The sequence below is a fragment of the Parambassis ranga genome, chromosome 14 (assembly GCF_900634625.1).
Source record: "Parambassis ranga chromosome 14, fParRan2.1, whole genome shotgun sequence".
Classification (NCBI taxonomy): domain Eukaryota; kingdom Metazoa; phylum Chordata; class Actinopteri; family Ambassidae; genus Parambassis; species Parambassis ranga.
Genome location: NC_041034.1, coordinates 1,004,682 through 1,024,864, shown reverse-complemented (window position 1 = coordinate 1,024,864; position 20,183 = coordinate 1,004,682). Strand labels below are relative to the sequence as shown.

Below are 20,183 nucleotides of genomic sequence, written 5' to 3'. Positions count from 1 at the left end.
ACACACACGCACACAAATGCACACACACACGCACACAAATGCACACGCACACACACATGCACACAGACACACACACACACAAATGCACACGCACACACACACACACATGCACACAGACACACACACACAATGCACATGCACACACGACCACGCACACCCACAAAAACGCACACAAATGCAACACAGACACACACACAAAACACAAAACACAGGAACACAATGCAAACACACACAAATGCACACACACACACACACAGACACACGCGCGCACACACACACAGACACACACACACAAATGCACACGCACACACACACACACATGCACACAGACACACACGCACACAAATGCACACGCACACACACACACACACAGGCACACACACACACACATGCACACAGACACACACACACAAATGCACACGCACACACACATGCACACAGACACACACACACAAATGCACATGCACACACACGCACGCACACACACACGCACAAAAATGCACACAGACACACACACAGACACACACACGCACACAAATGCACACAGACACACACACAGACACACACACGCACACAGACACACACACAGACACACGCGCACACACACAGACACACACACACGCACAGACACACACGTGCGCCTGCTGCAGGACAGTGCTGAGCTCTTTCTGGGTTTCTTGCAGGCGGTCTCTTCCCCACGGGCTCCCATGAGTACGAGGTGTTTCGCTTCGCCCTGGCTCAGCACCAGGACGTCCCCAAGCTGGTGCCACAGGTGGACATGGTGGACACAGGGAGCAGCTTCGCCATGACCTACGCCTGTAAGTCCACACAGAGCCGGTCCACTCCTCCTGTCTTCAGAACATCAGTACCTGTGGGATGTTTGTGAACTCTGGCTTCAGGTCTGTGTTGTGTATTGTCCTGGTATCTGAGCTTGGGCAGCAGATCTGTGGTTGGTTAGGACTAGCTTCTTCTTCTGCTGCTGCCAGAAACCAGTCCCTTCAGCTTCCTGTACTTCATATCAATTCTTTTTTAAAGTGATTAGATCAAACAATGATGTGTCCCTCAGCGATCCACGGGACGAGGAGGGGTGAGCAGCTGTCCATCATCCATCCATTAACCCGCTCTGTCCTGCAGCGCAGGGTCACGGGGGGCTAACTACGGGTGAGAGGCAGGGTCCATGGACATCAGTCCATCGCAGGGCAACACACAGACAGACAGCCATTCACACACTCACACAAGCACAGCTACAGAATTTCTACAGCGACCAATTGACCTAACAAGCACGGAGGAAGCCGGAGCACCCGGAGAGAACAGAGCAAAAGAAAAGAGCACGCAGGCCCCCGGCAGAATGGAACCATCTTATTTATCACACGCAAAGCATAGTTTAGTTTTCTCTTGAGAATGTTATGTTATCACAAAATATCACAAAACTGAACTCCTGCCAAACTTATTTCAGTATCTTGAGATAATACTGATTTTAACAACCTCAGATAATTTATTTTATTCTGTCAAGAATAGAAGACAATAACAACTGATTTTATCTCCTCATCCTGACAGAGCTGGATTTCCTGTGATGACACCCACAATATCAGAGCTAACGCTGTCTTTGTCTGAACGCTCAGCGGCCATCTTTCTCTAAGTCTCTCTTATATTTGGTCTCATTTTTTGTTAAGAGAAATACATGAGGAAGCATCAACCTTTCCTGCTGTTCACACACACACACACAGACAGACAGACACACACACACAGACACACACACACACACACACACACACACACACACACAGACAGACACACACACACAGACACACACACACACACACACACACACACACACACAGACAGACAGACACACACACAGACACACACACAGACAGACAGACACACACACACAGACACACACACACAGACACACACACACACACACACACACAGACAGACACACACACACAGACAGACACACACAGACACACACACAGACACACACACACAGACAGACACACACACACAGACACACACACACACACAGACACACACACACACAGACACACACAGCCATCCCAGCGGTGGCTCAGTGGTAGAGCAGGGTTGTAGCGGTGGTTCGATCCCAGCTCCTCCCTAGTCATTGTTGTGTGTCCTTGGGCACGGCACTTTACCCACACTGCCTCCAGTGCACTCACTGTGTGGCGCTCCTTGCTGGGCAGCCTTAAGCAATTTCCCTGATGGGATTATAAAGTATTTCAAAATAAAAAAATCACAAAGGTCTGTAGCTCAGATACAGATCAGACAGAGGTGCTGTTGAGTTCCCAGCGGGTGCTGCTTGCATCTATCGGACAGGTTTTACTACATTAGTGAGATCAGTTGTTTTTGTGTGGAGTGTAACAGGGTCTGACCAGAAGGAGGCTGATGATGCCGCGCTCTCCATCACGGGTCAGCGCATAATCCTTCCTTCATCCAGACTTCCTGCAGCAGACGTGGGCTGTGGGGAGAGCAGAAGTAAATGGAGGAGGGCTGTAAGAGAGCAGACAGCGGCAGTAAGTGGATGTGGAGCAGAGGGAGCTCAGCGCTAAATGGACTCTGGCTCCGGGGAGCGTTCAGTACAGTGAAGAAGGCTTACAGAACAATGTGCTGACCTTGTTGTGTTCTGCCCCACAACGCTGGATGAGCAGCCGGCCCGGTTCACCTGAATGTGGCTCAGCATAATGAAGCTATTCAGACACAGGCCTCATGACCCGTCCCTCAACGTTAAAGCAGCGCTGCCTGTCAGACAAAAGGCAGGGGAAGAATGAGGCGCCTGAAAGGAAAAGCAGACTGGAAGGATCGTTGGATCATACAGGGGGGTCCGAGGTGAATCTGAAGGTGAGGCAAGTGATGAAGAACACAGAGCAGCAGGAGAACACGTTCACTCACAGAGACAGAGACAGGACACAGAACAGACTCAGTGTGTGTGTGTGTGTGCTGGGTTTAAAGCAGCAGAGGGAGTGTGTGTCGGCTGTTAGACGTTCCTGCTGAAGAGACTCAGAACTTCAGCAGGAAGACGTCAGGGCGGCAGAACTTCCGACTCCTCCGTCAGACCACTTCCTGTGGGCGCAGCAGAAACCGCTGACGGGGTCCAGGCAGCTCGCTCAGTTCGGTAGTTTTGCCGGTCAGCAGGTAGCACCGACTGTTTCCATGGAGATGATGGTGACTGGATGTCACCATAGAAACATCAGTCAGTGGGTGTAATTGATCGCTACCATGGAAACAGTGGTCAGCAGGAACATGGTCTGAAGTTTTGTCCAGGCTGATCCCTGTGTGTGATCCTGCTCTGACACACCGACATGTTTCCGTGAGTCATCTGTAATCAGCTCATTACAGCAGTTAGAAGGAACCTGATTTATTAGAAACTCATTTTCAGCACAGGTCCCACACACAGATGATCTGATTAGATTTGGGGGCAGCTCCTGCATGTATTTGCATATTCCTAGACAAACGTGGCTCAGTTCTTACTCCTGTGCGCCTGACAGAAGGAGGAGCACGTCCTCCGGGCCGTGACTGGCTGAGCGGCTGTGAGCTCTCAGCTGAGAGCAGCTGTCAGTCTCTGACCTCGTCTTCACTGAGACTAATTCCCGGTAAAGAGCCGGAGCTGGTTGTGTGAAAGCATCATCAGGTGAGAGCAGCTCCGAGTCTCAGCTCTCACAGAGATGTTTGTTTCTCTGCCTCAGAGCTCAGAGCACAGCACAGGGAGGATGCCGCCGCCGCCGCGCTCCGACAGCACAGTCTGTCTCACAGGAGGCCCGGCTCTGTTTTACACAGAGGGAGGGGACAGGTTCTGGGATCTGAGGCCGTGGTTCTGATGTTTGAATAAACACACAGACTGATTTCATTTCCCCAGCTGAGTCTGGAGTGATTAGATAAACGCTCGCATTGATTGCACCATGTGTTCAATCAGCTGATTCACTCTGCAAAATGTCAGAGAATCATGGAACGTTCCTCAAACAGCTCATTTTCTCCACTTCACACGCTTCCAGACATGTAGCAATTAAAACCGAGAATCCATCTGCAGCTTCAGATTATTGAAGTGTCGCTGCAGTCCATGTACTAAAATCAGAACAGTCAGTCCGCACAGACTGAAGCTCCATATGCACAGCAGGGATTAAACCGTGTGGACTTTATTTCTACCTCTGTGTCCGTGTCTGGTCTGGGAGCAGTGGGTGAACTTCGGCTCTGCCAGGATGGCGTCTTCCTCCCCCCGCTCTTCTAAAAACATATGGGTGACGTCTGTGGTCGGTAAGATCGCAGCTGATGCTCGGCCTGATGTGGAGGAGAGAAGCCGGGATACATTAGAGAGAAATGGAAGGAGAGGAGGGAGGACGAGGCTTCACAGGAGGAGACAGAGACAGAGAATGAAAAGGGCAAACCAGAGAGACAGACGAAGAGATGGATGGAAAGAGACAGGGAGAGAGGGGGGGAGGCAGGAGTGTCCAGAGGGCGGCAGAGGATCAGCTCAGGTGCAGCAGCTCCATCACTCAGACAGAAAAATAACCTGCAGCGTGGAGTGGAATCAGGACGGCTTCCGCCGCTGACTGTACACGTTAGCGTCTTTTAATGTGGACGTGTTTGGGAGCGTCCTCGTCCCTCCTGTGGCAGCTGCACGTCTTCCAGTCAGACCCGTCTCCTCTCCCTGCTGCATGTCTGCAGGAAGACAGCAACAGACACCGTGGACTAGTTTCACTTTACCTGGCTCACCTGCATCGTCATAGCAACGTGTTCTCATCTTTAAAGGCAGGTCTCACTCCTGAAACCCCTCCGACCTGTGACTGTACACACTGATTGTTTTCTGCTAGGACTCCAGTGTAATAACAGCCAGGCCTCTCTCTCACCTGCTGTCCTCGGCTCTCACAGCTTCCTCTCTTGTCCTCTTTTTAAGCTGCTCTTCCTCTTTAGTGGCCCAGAAATCCAGGTCACCAAACAGTGAAAACTCATTCATGTGTTCCAGTCCTCACTCACTTGTTTTTTAGCTCTATTTTGTCACATTGTGCTGCTTTTAGCTTCGCTGTAATAAGTTCTCCTCTGAATCAGCGTCCCCGCCGCGCCGGGCGCTCTGCACGTCACGCACATCCTCTCTTTTTTTTATCTGCTTTTGTCACAGAACAGAGCGCTCTGGGTTCGGTAATAAGCTAACAGATGATAAAGCGTCCTTATCTTTCTGGCAAACACACATCATTTGTGCTGTTCCTGTTTCACACACAGTAAATCCCCGTTCACTGTAATCTAATTACTCTTCATGCAGAGATCCTTCACAGTCAGGGATTAAAAACACCACGCTCTTATTTTATGGATTCAGAGGGAATAACAGTGTGTCCACGCCGCACAGTGGATCCTCTCTGAGGAAGCTTACACACAGTTGACTGTGACAGGCGGAGGCACCTGTCAATCAAGCAACCCCCCATGGTCTTAATGATGGTAGCAGCATCTCTGTTTCTGACTGCGGTGCTGAAACCCGCCTATAAATAACATATAATCACTATAAAAACCACTGATCAATGAAAGAACGATCATGTAAAATCTGCCACACACATCTGTGTGTGTGTGTGTGTGTGTCCTTGGTACAGCTTTACGTCCCCATGGCCAGCACTAACATGCTACAAACAAGCCTCTGAGCAGGCTGGCACTGAAAATAACTATTCCCTCTGAGGCCATGCTATCATGCTAACAATAGCTGTTTACCCTGAGGCGAATGCTATCATGCTAACGAGGTATCTGTCTCTTAGCATTAGCGCTGCTGTCCCACTGGGACGACAGGCGGCTCCTTCATCACAGTGGGGCGGGCAGCAGAGAGGCGACAGATGCTGCTAGCTCTGGGGACCTTTGTGGTTATTTGTGTGTGTTTACGTTAAAAACACCGCCATGATGGAGGTCCAGATGCAGAGCCGAGTGCTCCTGTGGACTTATTCAGGCTTGTTGCAGATTATTTGTTGATGAATCGTGTTTTTTTCTAAAGGAGCTGCTGCTGGGTGGCTCCATCTTAAATATTTGATCATGTTACAGGAGCTCCACATGTCAAAGATATTTCATCAATGCAGCTGCACATCAGCTGTAGAAACCCTCAGATCAGCCAAATACTCTTTGACCTTTAGTCCTGTGACTGCTGGTCACATGTGAGGCAGCCATGGCGCTCTAGTGGTGCTGAGTGCTTTGTTTTTTAGAAAGGTCTGAACTGAGAATCACAGTTTGAGGCTTAGAGTCATTTCTTCGGAACATTTCGACATCATATTGAAGGAATAAAGTGTTTCCAACTGTGCAGATGTTGCTTCACACTTGTGATGTGTCGGTCGCGAACGATTCGTTCAATATGAACTAATCTTTTATATGACTCGGGAGTAATGAGTCACCTCAGTGAGTGATTCGTTCTCTCGCCACACGGCAGGCAGCCATGAGCTCAGTCGGCAGGACAGGAAACAGAAATGTATAGTTCACCAGTCGTTTGTTCTCGTTCATCGTTAATTTGCCATGTGACAGGCTGCTGTCGCCGCACAGATTCGTTCACAGCTCAGGCTGTGTGGCGAGCAGGACGGTCTCTCCTTCATTTGTCATGTGACAGCTACAATGAAGGAAATGACTCACAAAAAGATTCGTTCAATTTAGTGTTCGAGAGTAAAAGATCTGAGTCAAAAAGAGTCGAACTTCCCAACACTACTCCACACCGAGCTGCAGAGCCGCCCTTCAGAAGCCCGTGTGAGGGGTCATGTGTGCTGGAGACTCTGACGAGCTGTTTTCATCGAGGTGAACGGCGAGTGTTCATCATCTGACTCCAGCCGCCTTTAATGTTCACAGACACTGGCTGTGGCGTCGCAGAGGCCGGGCCGACCTCGCCTCGTGCTCGCTGAGGCTCCTCCAGTCAGACATCTCGCTCCTCGCCACCGGAGGCTGTGAGACAGAGCTTTATTTAAACACAGCCCAGAGACGTTGACGACAAGGGCCGCGGGGCCGACAGCTGAGGCCGCGCTCCTCCTCCTGACACATGCGTCCATCTCTGCACTGCAGCTCTGCCTGTCTGTGATCACGGAGCGGGGGGACCGTCCCGCTGAGGGGCGTTGGTGGGTAACTCTGAGGACGTCTGTTAACTGGAGGCCCTCGCCGTCATCATCCTCCGCTGCCTCCATTCATGACGAGCTCGGCTGTTTACGATCCTCCACTGAGGAGCCCGGGGACTCAGCCGACGATCAGGTCACTGTTTCAGTCCGTCGCCGCGCGTTTCCGTCACTCAGCCGACACTTTTTACCGCCGCTTTCCCAGAATGACACGCAGTGGGGCCGGAGCGAGCTGGGATCCCAGCACCCAGCCTCAGAGTGACATTTATATGTGCTGTGTGTTTTATCTGAAGTGACGTACAGTGAGAGGTTCAGCTGGAAGTCGCTGACATGGCAGAGTCACAGGCAGCGGAGTGGGCGGGTCAGACACCATTTTACTGCATTTACACTGTGAGGATTAAGACTCTTAATCTGGAGGCAGGTTCAGAATCTGGACAGTGTTTGTTTGAAAGGAAACTGGCAGAGACTCTTTCTGTGGCCACTGAGGCGTCATAGGCCCCGTTCACACTGGAGAAAGTCATTCCAGCTAGAGTAGGATTGAGCCCAGACAGCCTTTAAGCTGGATGCGTTTAGACCTATTTTCAAATCTGGCTAGCACACACTTGTGTCCGCACTCAATCCGGCTTCATCCAGCGTGTATGCTGTCCTCCAAACCACTAGGTGGCGACTCGTAATATACAGAGTCCATTCAGGCCGCGGTAGGGCCGCGTGTGCGCATGCGTTTTTATTGTCCACCTCTCGTGGGTGGATCTAGCCGGATTGAAATCAAACTGGATACAGCCGGATTCGAGGTGTTCACACTCAGAAAAAAACATCTGGATAGGCCCGAATCCCGCTTTAGCCAGATTTTTTCCCCCAGTGTGAACGGGGTAATAAAGACCGACACAGTCTGGGAGGGGGTGGAGCTAAGATAAGAGAGGACTCAGGTCAGGACACAAACGTTCAACACAAGGCACAAATCTTTATCTGCAACAAGCTTCATCACCGTTTTCTTACAGTCGGGCCGAACCAGCCACCAGGTGGCGCTCACTCTGGTTTCCAAAGATGGCCGCTGTGCAGAGGTTGGACCCTAAAAAAAGAGAAGACACCAGGTTTAAACCCAGAGCTCTCAGAGCACCCGTCTCCACCTCAGGCTCTAATTAATGTGTTTAGTAGCAATGCTGAATAATAGATTAAATGGCTGCCTTCCTCCGGGTGATACACCACACACACAACACACACACAGCACATAAAAATTAATACAGAGCACACATCCACATGCTGATTCACACACACACTGAGTCTAAAGTCATTTAGGCAACCGCTGCCTCCTAGGCATCAGTGCAATAATCTCCTGCTGAGAATGCAGCTTACACACACACACACACACACACACACACACACACACACAGACACACACACACACACACACACACACACACAAACACACACAGACACACACACACACTGGCTCTACATGTTGTCCCTGATCAGTTGCAGCAGTCTGCAGCTTCCTGCGTTGTCTACATATATATTTTGGTTGTCCACAGAGAATTTTACCCATAGTCCTCTCTGAGGTGACCTCATCTAAATATTTGATGTTGGCTTTAAACATCAGAATGTTCTTAATAGTATTTAACTTCAGTTTGAGCTCTCAGAAGCCATAACGAGCCAGAGACTGCAAAAACTGAGACATTCCATTTTCTGATGGTCCTTGAATGCATCATCAGATTAGATTAGATCAGATTAGACTAGATTAGATTAGATTCAACATTATTGTCAGCACACATGTAAAAGTACGATGCAACGAAATGCAGTCTGGCATCTAACCACAAGTGCAATGAGCAGCAGGCGCTGGATGTGCAGTGTGTCCAGTGTGTCCAGTGTGTCCAGGTGACTATGCTACAGAATAAGGCAACACAGCCGACCAGCACACCCCACGGATGCAGCGAAACCTGGACGCTAACACTGGGCGGAGGCAGAAGGAGAGAGAGAGAGAGAGAGAGAGAGAGAGAGGGGGGCCGTGTACTTGGTGATCACACATCCCAGTTATCCTTCAGTCTATTCTGCTGACTCGTTACAGCCGGCGTGTGGTGCAGCCTCTCAGCAGACCTACATGAACAAACTGTGCATGAATCAGCAGAAACTCATCAGCTAATACAGCAGCAGACAATGACTCATGACTTTTTGCTCATTCAGGAACACCAGGGTCCGACCTGACAGACACTTCCTAAACTCCTCCAACAACATCCACTCCCTCAGAGTCTCAGAGTCAGGACCATCAACCGGGGCTCCTCTGTTTCTAGTGAACGTGCTGCAGGTCTGGGTTTCGTTGGTTTGCCAGCAGGCCCCAGGCACAGAGTCATAGTCAGGGAGACTTCCTGCACGTCACTGTGTTTGTTACACTGTAGGAGGAGAGGCTGAGCCAGGAGCTCACTGCAGAGCAGAGGCAACGCTCTCACACGGTCGGAGTCTGAATACAGGAAGTAGATCAATGAGTCCACCGACATCAAACGTGAGGTGGGATGGATCAGTGGGCCGCAGTCACTCACAGCGTGCTGGGCCGGCCTCTGCAGGTCCAGCTCAGGCCGCTGCAGCCTCACAGCGCTGTCAGCTTCTGTGTTTCCAGCTGGAGACTTTCAGTCTGATGACCTTATGAGGACCAGGACTGACGGAGGAGAGGATTCAGACATGTGCCGGGCACACAGCTCCCTCACAGGGGCTGGGCGAGCAGCAGCAGGCCCACCTGTGCAGTCGCCCCCATCATGGTGTGCTACGACCCGGCTCGCTAGGGGAAAAGGGAAGTGACATAAACCAGATGGAGCTGGTTATTTAAGACATTGAACCCACGAGTCACACATTTGCCCTGTGGCAAAATGACCGCTGGAGGGCGGAGCGCAGCGCCAGGTCCTCCTCCGTCAGCCGCAGCTTTCTGTCTGCCACCTGATAGCGCCTCTGTTTGTCCGAGATGAAGCTCAGGATTAGCATCATTAATTAAAGATAATCCCGCTCGGCCCGGTGTCTGAGCGCCGCCTCCTCCTCTCTGTCATTATTTGCCAGATTGTGCTGTTGAAGATAAGCGTCGCTCCGGCGGTACGTGCCGCGCTCGTTATCCTCGTTTCACATGTGAGCCGTTCAGCTGAGCGTGTAACTACAAGTGAGTCCTGAAGGGCGAAATGTCACCAGCAGACCTAATCCTCCCCCTCTCCCCCTCTGCCTTCCTGAATGTGTCCGACATGAAGCGCTCTCTCTCTCTTTTTTATTTTTTATGCCAATAAACAATAAATAAGACAAACTGAGGGAGGCCGTGTTCTCCGTCTGTTGTCTCAGTCTGTAGGCTCCTGATAAGGGAAGTCCTGGCAGCCAGACAGAGAAGACACACTATTTAATTTCCCCTCCGTCTCCCCCCTCCTCCCCCTCCTCCCCTCTTCCTCCTGCAGACCTCAGGGAGGCTGGTGTGTTACAATGTAGTTACAGCTGATGTCTAAACTTGCTGCAGGAGATGAGACGACTGAAGCTACAAACACAGATTCTGACATAGTATCAGATCTTCTTCTAATGCATCATGAATATTGAGACGTGTTGTTTCAGTCCTTGTGTTTTATTGTGAGCGCAGCAAATCTGTGCAAATTTGGCACAACCACTCAGAATCACAGGGTCAAAGGTCATGCACCCTATGACCTCCACAAAAACACAGAAGCTCATCTCTTCCATCCAGAGTTAGAGTCAGGTCAGAGGTCAGACTAGAGTCAGGTGGTCCACTGTGGACAGCTTTTGACATAAACTATCTGCAGTGGTCAGTGTCATGGGACATGACATCATCATTCATCATCCAGAAGGGTTGCAGAGGTCCCTGACTCTCTCTGATGTTTGATGTTCTTTAAAGATCGTGTCCTGTGTGTTTCGGGGTTCTGAGGGTTCTGATGTCCATTCAGAGGTAAATGGAACTTCACTGTGAAAATGAAGATCAATCCAACGACCTTCTGTCACACACACACACACGCACACACACACACACACACACACACACACACACAGTGTCTGAGAATACCCATCAGAGTTTCTGCCAGTAATCAGTGTGCGTCCTGTAGGTGCACGTTAACAGCCCACATATGGCCGAAATAAAAGGAACATGTATGTTCTGTGCTCTGACGACTCTCCTCCGTTTCTGCTCATCTCTCCTTGTTCTCTCCGCCGCTCAGTCCGAACCCATCACTGCAGCCTGAGGATGAGCGGAGCTGCACGTCCTCCATGAAGCGTGCTCTCCTGGGTGTTTAACATGCAGCTGGGTGTGAACTCACGAGGCCCATGTTAACACAGGTCACTCCCAGGTTAAAGCTCCGTTCTCAGCCCTGTTACATGCCGGAGACAATGGCTCCGCCTCCCCGCCTCTCCTGATTCATCCTCCTCCGCTCAGCACCGCCTGATTTGCCGGCCTGACTCCATGACTCCATGCTGAAACAGGACGTGTGCGTGGCTGCAGCAACATATTCACTAAGATCCAGACTGTTAACACTCTGCAGGATGACGAGGACTAAAAAAGGTCACGACCTCCGACCTTCATTAGCTCATTAGGGAATAGTCCAGCACTACAGGAAGTCCATACATCCCTGTGTTCCATTAAAGTGTAAACATCTTATCAACGGAGCCTGAGAACAGCTCCTGACAGATGTAAACAATCTGATAAGTGTTGGTAACTATGAGGTGAGAGCACAGACAGACAAATCCTCCCAGGCTTCAGACATCCAATAAAAACATTCAGAGAGATGTCGAGCTTCATCATGATGAGACGTCGAGCTGCATCATGATGAGACGCCGAGCTTCATCATGATGAGACGCCGAGCTGCATCATGATGAGACGCCGAGCTTCATCATGATGTGACGCCGAGCTGCATCACAGGTTAGTCACGGTCTGAGAGCAGAATCAGGTGCTGGCTCAGCATGATCCTGAGTCTGAGGTGGAGGCAGCACATCAGCAGCACGTCCCTGCAGCTGGACTCATGTTAGCTTCGTTGCTAGATGTTGGAGCTCATCCTGGGCTTTAATGATGTCACAGATCACATGACTGAACCTGCTGTGTGTCAGCAGATGTTGAAGCTGCAGAGTCTCAGCTGCACGTTCTTCCATCGAACTCATTCCATTCATGTGAGTGCACAAGTCCCTCTGAGCCCCCCCCCCCCCCCCCCCCCCCCCCACACACACACACAGACACACACACACCCGTGTCTGTACTGTACGCTGCACTGTGTGTGTGTGTGGGGTAACTACACAACACGGAGCAGCCCTCCATACCAGAGTCGTAACCCGCTGCAGCCTGCAGGCTGCGTTAAACAGGAAGTCATCAGACCTCTGAGGGTCGAACGTGTGATGACATCAGATGTTCTTCAGATGTTCTTCAGATGTTCTTGGTGCTCATCATGCTGACTTTAACCCCTCTGTTTCCTCCCTCCCTCAGTCTGCTCCCAGTTCTCTAAGGGTGTGTACGCCATCATGGGTCTGTACGACCGCCGCACCGTCAACATGCTGATGTCGTTCTGCGGCTCGCTGCACGTCTGCTTCGTCACGCCGTCCTTCCCCGTCCAGACCAACAACCAGTTTGTCCTGCAGCTGCGGCCCCAGCTGCAGGAGCCCCTCATGGCCCTGCTGGAGCACTTCTACTGGACCCGCTTTGTCTACATGTACAGCTCCGACTCAGGTGAGGACACTTGTAGTTACACCTATAACCTCCTAAATGTCACGTCATCCTCCTGAGCCAGGCTGCACAGGATGTCCTCGAACAGAACCAAGACCAACACTTTTATCCTCTGCCGACAAGGGTCACAGACTCTCAGTCAGACCCCTGCCCCTCCTCCTCTTCCTCACCCCCCCTCCTCCTGCCCCTCCTCCTCTTCCTCCCCCCTCAGCCCGTGGTGTCTCCCTGCGGCCTCTGGTCTGGCGTTACAGTCCATTGGACGGTCTGTATCAGACTCTGAATCTGCCCGGGGACCAGGGTAAATCTTTGTGGAGTAATAGTCCAGAACTGCTGGCCTCCGCGGTGTCGTCCCTCTAATGTGGTTTCTCCTCAACATCTGCTGGAGACACATCAACTCTTCACGCCTCTGACACACTTTATGTCCACTCTCAACATCTAACGTCCCTTCAGGTGACGATTAAACATTCAGACACAGATTTCCACCTAAAGCTCAAACTAAGCTGAAGCAGCCACAATCCAAAGCCAAGCTTTAAATCAAAGACAAATCCGTAGCAATACACTGTAAAAACCAACGACTCTGCTCCACAGAGCGACTCGGAAATCAGACTCACGGCATATGTCAGCAGGCACATCATAAACATTCTGTTTCCAAACCTCCATTAAAAAGTCTCCAAGATGAAATGTTTCTTCCTCAACACACCAGGAAGCCATGATGGACTCACATGTGACCAGCAGTCACATGACCAAAAACCTGTGACAGGCGGGGCAAACAGAAGCTGCTGATCACAGCTGATAAGCTTCAACAGCTGCTCCTCTGATCGTCCAGTGACAGCGAGCTAGCTGCTGCTGTCAGGGCGCCAGCTCCAAGCATGTTGAAGGTTTTCTGTCAGTGCTGATGAAAATCCCTAAACATTAACATTCGAGTGTGTTTGACTGAATCCCTCCACTCTCCTGGTTTTGTCCCCCCCGTCATCCTGTCTCCTCCTGGACCCGTCCCCTCCTCTCTGGCTTCATCCCTCTCAGTAAACACTGTGCTGAGTGCCTATTTTCTGCTTGGATGCTGGTGGACGGCTCTCTGCTATGGACTCTCTGCCTTTGTAAAGTGTGTGTGTCTGTGTGTGTGTGTGTGTGTGTGTGTGTGTGTGTGTGTGTGTGTGTGTGTGTGCGTGTCTGTGTTTGTGTGTGTCTGTGTGTGTGTGTCTGTGTTTGTGTGTCTGTCTGTGTGTGTGTGCGTGTGTGTCTGTTTGTGTGTGTCTGTGTGTGTGTGTTTCTGTGTTTGTGTGTCTGTGTGTGTGTCTGTGTGTTACATGTATAAACCTACAGCCTGCTCTGACCTTCACTCAACACAAACAGATAAGAAAGTTATCGACCCTGACTCATCCCATAATTATCCGCCTGTGTTGTTGCCATGGATACAGACTTACGACTGTAACAACACTGTGCTTTGTGCGGCCGGCTCCTCCTGTCCTCCGCCTCCTCTTCCTCTTCTCCATCCTTCTTCTGAGCGGGCTCTGAAATGAGATGTGTATCTAAATGATGTTAGCATTTTGTTAGCTACATTCAGCTACATTTAGCAGCACAAAAATCATCCAGCACATTAGCTAACATTAGCTTTGCTAACATCCCCCTGGGATTAATAAAGTATTTCTGATTCCGATTAGAAATGTACACAACTAGCAGCTAACTGTAGTTAGCAGCTATATTTAGCAGCACAGAGTTAAACGAGTTAGCTTGAAGATCTGCTGAAGCCTCTGAGCGTTTCCTCTTCTCTCCTCTTGATACCATCAAGATGTTCTACGTGTCACTGTGGTTGAGCTCAGCCGACCGTCACATGATTGAAAAAGCTAGAGCGTCATTGGACAGACAGACAGCAGCTGCTGAGGAAATAATGAGGCAGAGGGAGCGTCAGCAGAGACTGTGTGTAATTGAACATCAAACAGATTCTGTGTGCGTGGTTGACATAACCGCTGCTGCCTCGCCAGGCTAATGTCCTGCTAACACACCATTAGACACGCAACATGCACACACACGCACACACAGCGTTAACTTAGACAGGAGGTATGAGTCCTCCGTCTCTCCTCCTGTCCTTTGGTTTGACATTCATGATGTTCAGTCAGGTCTTATTTAACTGAACTACTTCCTGTGTTTACTTCTATGATCTCAGGTTCACCCAGATGTGACCTGGATGAACTTCTTCTTCCTCTTCTGCTCTCCTGTTCCTCCACACTCCTCTTCTTCTCTGGTCATCTGCTCGTTCCTCTCATTCACCGTTCCTTCAGACTAATCTGATCTCTTCGTCCTCTTCCTCCTTTCCTCTGCTCCTCCTCTGCTCTCCTCTTCCTCTCCTCTCTGTATTAATAGTAAATGACATGCATGCAGTATGTTTATGGAAATCAGATGCAGAGCGGGGAGCCGATTAGTGTCTACATTTATAAAGCTCCTCTCTCTCCTGTATACACTCCTCTCTCTCGCACAGCTCTTGTTTCCATCCTCTATTTTTACATTCTGCCTCTCATTATTGTCTTCTCTCTCTCTCTCTCTCTCTGTCCTCAGTATTAGTGATGCTCGCACTGCCCGGGTGGGTGTCTTGCTCTGCTGTATCTCTAATTGAAGGTTGCACATTATCATTAACACACTTGACTTGCTGAGCGGAGCCTTGGCAGCAGCTGTAAACACTGTCAGTGTATGGACTGTAATGAGCAGCTGCCTCTCAGAGACGATAGCATAATCTCAGCAATTATCTATCGGTGTCCGTCTAATGGTGGACAGCTCGGAGCGGAGGCAGCGTTCGGACTGAACCTGGCCCCGAAACTGTACGTCCAACACTTCCTGTGTGACAGGAAATAAAAACGGCTGCACTCCAGGGAGGAGTCCTGCTCCTGGTCTGCAGGTGCTGATGCTGGGGGGACCGTCCAGGTCGCAGCAGAATGAGACCGCAGCCACACGAGACATCCTTAATGTTCCCAGTCTGACTGTGAGATAACCCTGGAGGTGTGTGTGTGTGTGTGTGTGTGTGTGTCTTTGAAGTCATTTCTTCAGTGTGTCTCTTTGAAGTCTGAATCTGAATTATGCTGACTTGTATTTTGAATGCAGTGTGTGTGTGTGTGTGTGTACTGTAAAGTGCTGATGTAATTACTCTGTGTTGACTCAGTACGGTTTAAAAAAACTTGCAGACCTACAGATACGCTAATTGCTGCTTCGCCCACTAGGGGGCAGGAGCCACGGAGAGGACCTGGAAGCAGACCTGCTGCGACCTGCTTGTGCAGCTGTAATGTTTCTCGTGGCTGCTGATCAGAGTTTGAGTCCTTAGTACAGAGCCGCTTCAGTTCTGACATGTTGCTGGGTTTCCTCACATGAGCTGCTTGTTTCAGCTCCTTCACAGCAGTTCCGGTGGATTAAGGTCAGGACTTTGACCTCCAAACATGGCCCAGAAGCAGCTGGACAAATCATGATACTACCACCACCGTGCTTCACAGATGGGATATGGTTCTCATGCCAGAATGCCCTGGGTTACCCTGGGTTACCCTGGGCTCAGTCTCAGTTTTCTAGTGATCTTTTCAAGCTATGGTAGTAATAATGGTAAACACCGAGCCCGGCCTGAGGCGGACAGCCAGCATGACAGGAGTCTGACTCCTCCAAAAAAGCAGTTTGACATTCAGATCGAGAAGACGCTGCCTCTTCCAATCCACTCCGCAGCGTCTCACAGGAAAAGTTCCTCCTCACTAGTTAGGTGTTACGATCACCGAGACTGGCAGTGTGGAAGAAGACCGACAAACACAGAAACACCCCAGAGGTCATCTACGGGTGAAACAGCGCGCTGTGCAGGGCTCTGTGACTCCCTGTGACTCTACACATTAACAGGCCCTCTGTACTGTCCCTGTGCCTCACACCACTGTAATGTCATCCTGTCCCTGCTCTACCTGTTCACCGTGTTTTTGTGGTTCCATCCATTCAGCCAGTAGTTGAATGAGACCAGAGATCAGCTGACCTGTGTCTGTACCTTCTGCCAGCTGAAGACGTTGTCCTGTTGTCTCGTCTCAGGGCTGTCAGTGCTGCAGAGGATCCTGGACACGGCAGCGGAGCGGGGCTGGCAGGTCACCTCAGTGAACCTGGATACTCTGACCGAACTGGCCTTCATCAAGCTGCTGGCAGACCTGGACTACAAGAAGGAGTTCCAGATCATCATCGACTGCGAGCTGGAGCGCCTCAACTCCATCGTCAACCTGGTAAGACTCCAGCTCGGTGCACTGTTGGTGTCTGATGGTGTGGAGCGCTGATCAGCTGACTGTACATAAAAAAGAAAAGGCCACTTAACATGCCGGGCGGAGCTGCTCCGACTGTAATAACCAGATGACAGAGATTCATTAGAGCTCCTGTATTAAATATAATGACAGTTTCTATTAGAGATGATCCGCATTAAGGCTGAGCAGCGCCTCTGTTAGTTATCGTGGTTTGTCTCGGCTCGGCCTGGCTCGGCTCGGCCTGGCTCGGCTCGGCCTGGCTCGGCTCTCTGAGTGTCCTCCTGGGAGGCTGCTGTTGTCTGCCAGCTGTTAGGAGCCTGTCAGAGGCAGGGACGCTCTGACAGCAGGCTGAACAAACAAACTGCAGCCAACAGCTCGGCGGCAGAGCGTGAGGTGAGGACAGTGTGCAGCACGTGTCTGGACCTGTGGGGGCAGAAGAACATCTGTACATATCCAGCATCAGGAGGCATTTAGCCTGACCTGGAAGGTGGAAACAGCCGGAATACTCCACTGTGGCTCTGCCTCCACCACCTGTACAGAGGCGAGGTGAAGCATCTCACAGCCGGGCTGTCACTGCTCCACCCAAACACCCGCCAACGTCTGCGCCGAGCACGCCTCTCACTTTTTACACAGCTGGGCGCCTCCGCTGGCTGCTGACCGCGACGTCACGGCCTTCGTTTTTAGCCAACAATAACTATTAAATATTCATAATAATCAATAATAAACCAGCTGGGCCCATGTCCACTAACACGGAGGAGGAAGGATTTATCATCTATACTGCATCAACAGGGATCTGTTGATAGGATCGTATTCTGAGAGTGTTAGTGATGATTGATCTTTGATAAGGAGGAGGAGGAGGAGGAGTGAAGCAGAGAGAGTGAAGAGGACAGAGATTCAGCAGCAGTCAGACCAGCTGTGAATATTAAGAGCTGGACCTGAGAGGGAGCAAGCACCTGCTCCTCTTCCTCCTGCTCCTCCTCTTCCTCCTGCTCTATCGTCAACCTTTCTCTGGATGTTCTGGCTCCTTCTTGCCTCTTCCTCCTCCTCCTTCCTGTCATCTGTCAGTTGGCTCGGCTGAGGAGGGCCTCTCACTTTCTCTCTCCTCTCGCTCTGATGAGCAATTAATCCCTCACAGAGGAACCGAGTCGTCCAATTAGCAGCTGTTTGAGAGGACACACACACACACACACACACACAGATGAGTGTGATTAATGCGTGATGTGATGATACTTTTTATCGTCATTAGAAACATCAGAATGTAATCAGCATATCATTTATTCTGACTCAGATTGCTGCTCAGAAGAGGAACTTGAAGAACTACCACTACATCCTGGCCAATCTGGTGAGTTCAAGTTCAGCTTGTCACACACAGAAGCTGTTTATCCTCATGAAGCAGCGAGCAACACAGAACTGTCAGAAAGACTGAATAACTGCAGGAGGAGGGCTGATTTTAATCATCGCTCATGACATCTAAGTGAACTTAGATGAACATCTCTCCTCTTTTCAGTCCGGATGAATGTATCATTCCACTTTAAGGGTCTTTGAACTTCCCCGTGGTTTTTGAATGCATCCTTCACTATGAAAATGTCACTAAATCCAGATCACTTCCCACAGGTCTGAGTTCACACCAAAGATTCTAATAACGAGTTATTCTGCACACACACACACACACACACACGTCTGCAGACATGATGGAGCAGTGACCAATGAGAACACACTGACTGGTCATGTGACAGGAAACACAGAAAGTACCCAGAGTTCAGGCGCTTAAGTGTGTGTGTGTGTGTGTGTGTGTGTGTGTGTCAGGGTTTCATGGACCTGAACATGACAGAGTTTCAGAAGCTCGGGCCGAACGTGACGGGCTTCCAGCTGGTGAACTGGTCCCATCCAGCTGTGGAGAAGATCAACCAGGACTGGCTGGACTTCGACAGCAAAGACCTCAAACTGGCGCGCAGGAGGCTCAAGGTGTGCCCACACAGACACACACACACACTGTGGATAACAGGGGTGTGCATCTGTCCAATATAAGACAATCCGTATATCGATACACAAGGTACGATACAATGCAGAAACAACACACATCAATAAAATGGAACAACTCGATTTGGTAGGACTTCACTATGATACGATACTCTTTGATTCGATGGGGTATGACCCAATTAGACAGTTTTAGACAATCATTTTTACATTATGAATTCTTCTTCCTCTGACTATCAAAAACAAACCATATTCATTTCAGTATTGGCGGAAATTAAAGCCAAAGAAACGGCTAAACATGGTGAGGGAAATCACATCAGATGAAGGAACAACAGCTGCTGAGGTGGAATATTCAGTCTTGCAGGGTATTTCAGTGATGTTTGAAAACAGTAACGAGATCACTGCTGCCTTCTTTTGGACTGCTCAGTACACCGGAGCTCTAACCTACGATGGTGTCAGCGTCATGGCGACAGCCTTCCAGAACCTGCGGCGGCAGCGCATCGACATCTCGCGACGCGGCAATGCTGGGGAGTGTCTGGCCAACCCTCCGGCCCCCTGGGGACAGGGCATCGATATACAGAGAGCGCTGCAACAGGTATGAAGACACACACACCGGACCTCTCTCCTTATGTCTGAAACCACTACCTGTGTGTGTGTGTGCAGGTTCGTCTGGAGGGGCTGACGGGTCACATCCAGTTCGATGAACGTGGGCACCGCACCAACTACACCCTGACAGTGATGGAGCTGAGCCACACTGGACCCAGGAAGGTGCAGGCTGTTCTGTTGAATCCATTAGTTCTAACAGACGATGTGGAGCCGGCAGGTTTTCCCTCCGTCAGCTGCTCTCAGTAATTAGCTCCGCCTGATGGAAGGCGTGATAATCAGTGAAATCAGTCTGTGCAGCGTTCCTTTGGTGAAAACCTGCCGACTCTCAGTGTTCCGCTAAACTCTGTCAGACTCATCACAGCGAGGTCACATCCAAAGTTTGTCAGGAAGCTGACGCTCAGAGGGTGAAGCTCTCCATCTAACCTTGCTGCTCTTTGTCCAGATTGGCTACTGGAACGAGAAGAGAGGCTACGTGAACACCGCCGTGTACCGCCCGGTGCTGGAGGACTTCCACGGGCTGCAGAACAGAACCTACATCGTTACCACCATACTGGTAAGACTGTACACAGAGATGTCACAGATGTCACAGTTCCAGAAAACAGAACTAGTACAAGA

General features: G+C 50.4%; 1 protein-coding gene across 1 annotated transcript in view; it reads left to right on the top strand.

Moving 5' to 3' along the window:
- Window positions 1-746: 746 nt before the first annotated feature.
- The window catches only part of LOC114445875 (glutamate receptor 1-like), a 31,832-nt gene continuing 12,395 nt past the window's right edge, over window positions 747-20,183 (top strand). Inside the window, exons 1-8 of the mRNA XM_028421179.1 lie at window positions 747-818; window positions 12,508-12,747; window positions 16,786-16,970; window positions 18,274-18,327; window positions 18,792-18,950; window positions 19,390-19,557; window positions 19,626-19,730; window positions 20,011-20,121. Coding sequence (XP_028276980.1) covers window positions 779-818; window positions 12,508-12,747; window positions 16,786-16,970; window positions 18,274-18,327; window positions 18,792-18,950; window positions 19,390-19,557; window positions 19,626-19,730; window positions 20,011-20,121 — 1,062 coding nt within the window. The 5' untranslated portion in view covers window positions 747-778. The remainder of the gene's footprint in view (window positions 819-12,507; window positions 12,748-16,785; window positions 16,971-18,273; window positions 18,328-18,791; window positions 18,951-19,389; window positions 19,558-19,625; window positions 19,731-20,010; window positions 20,122-20,183) is intronic.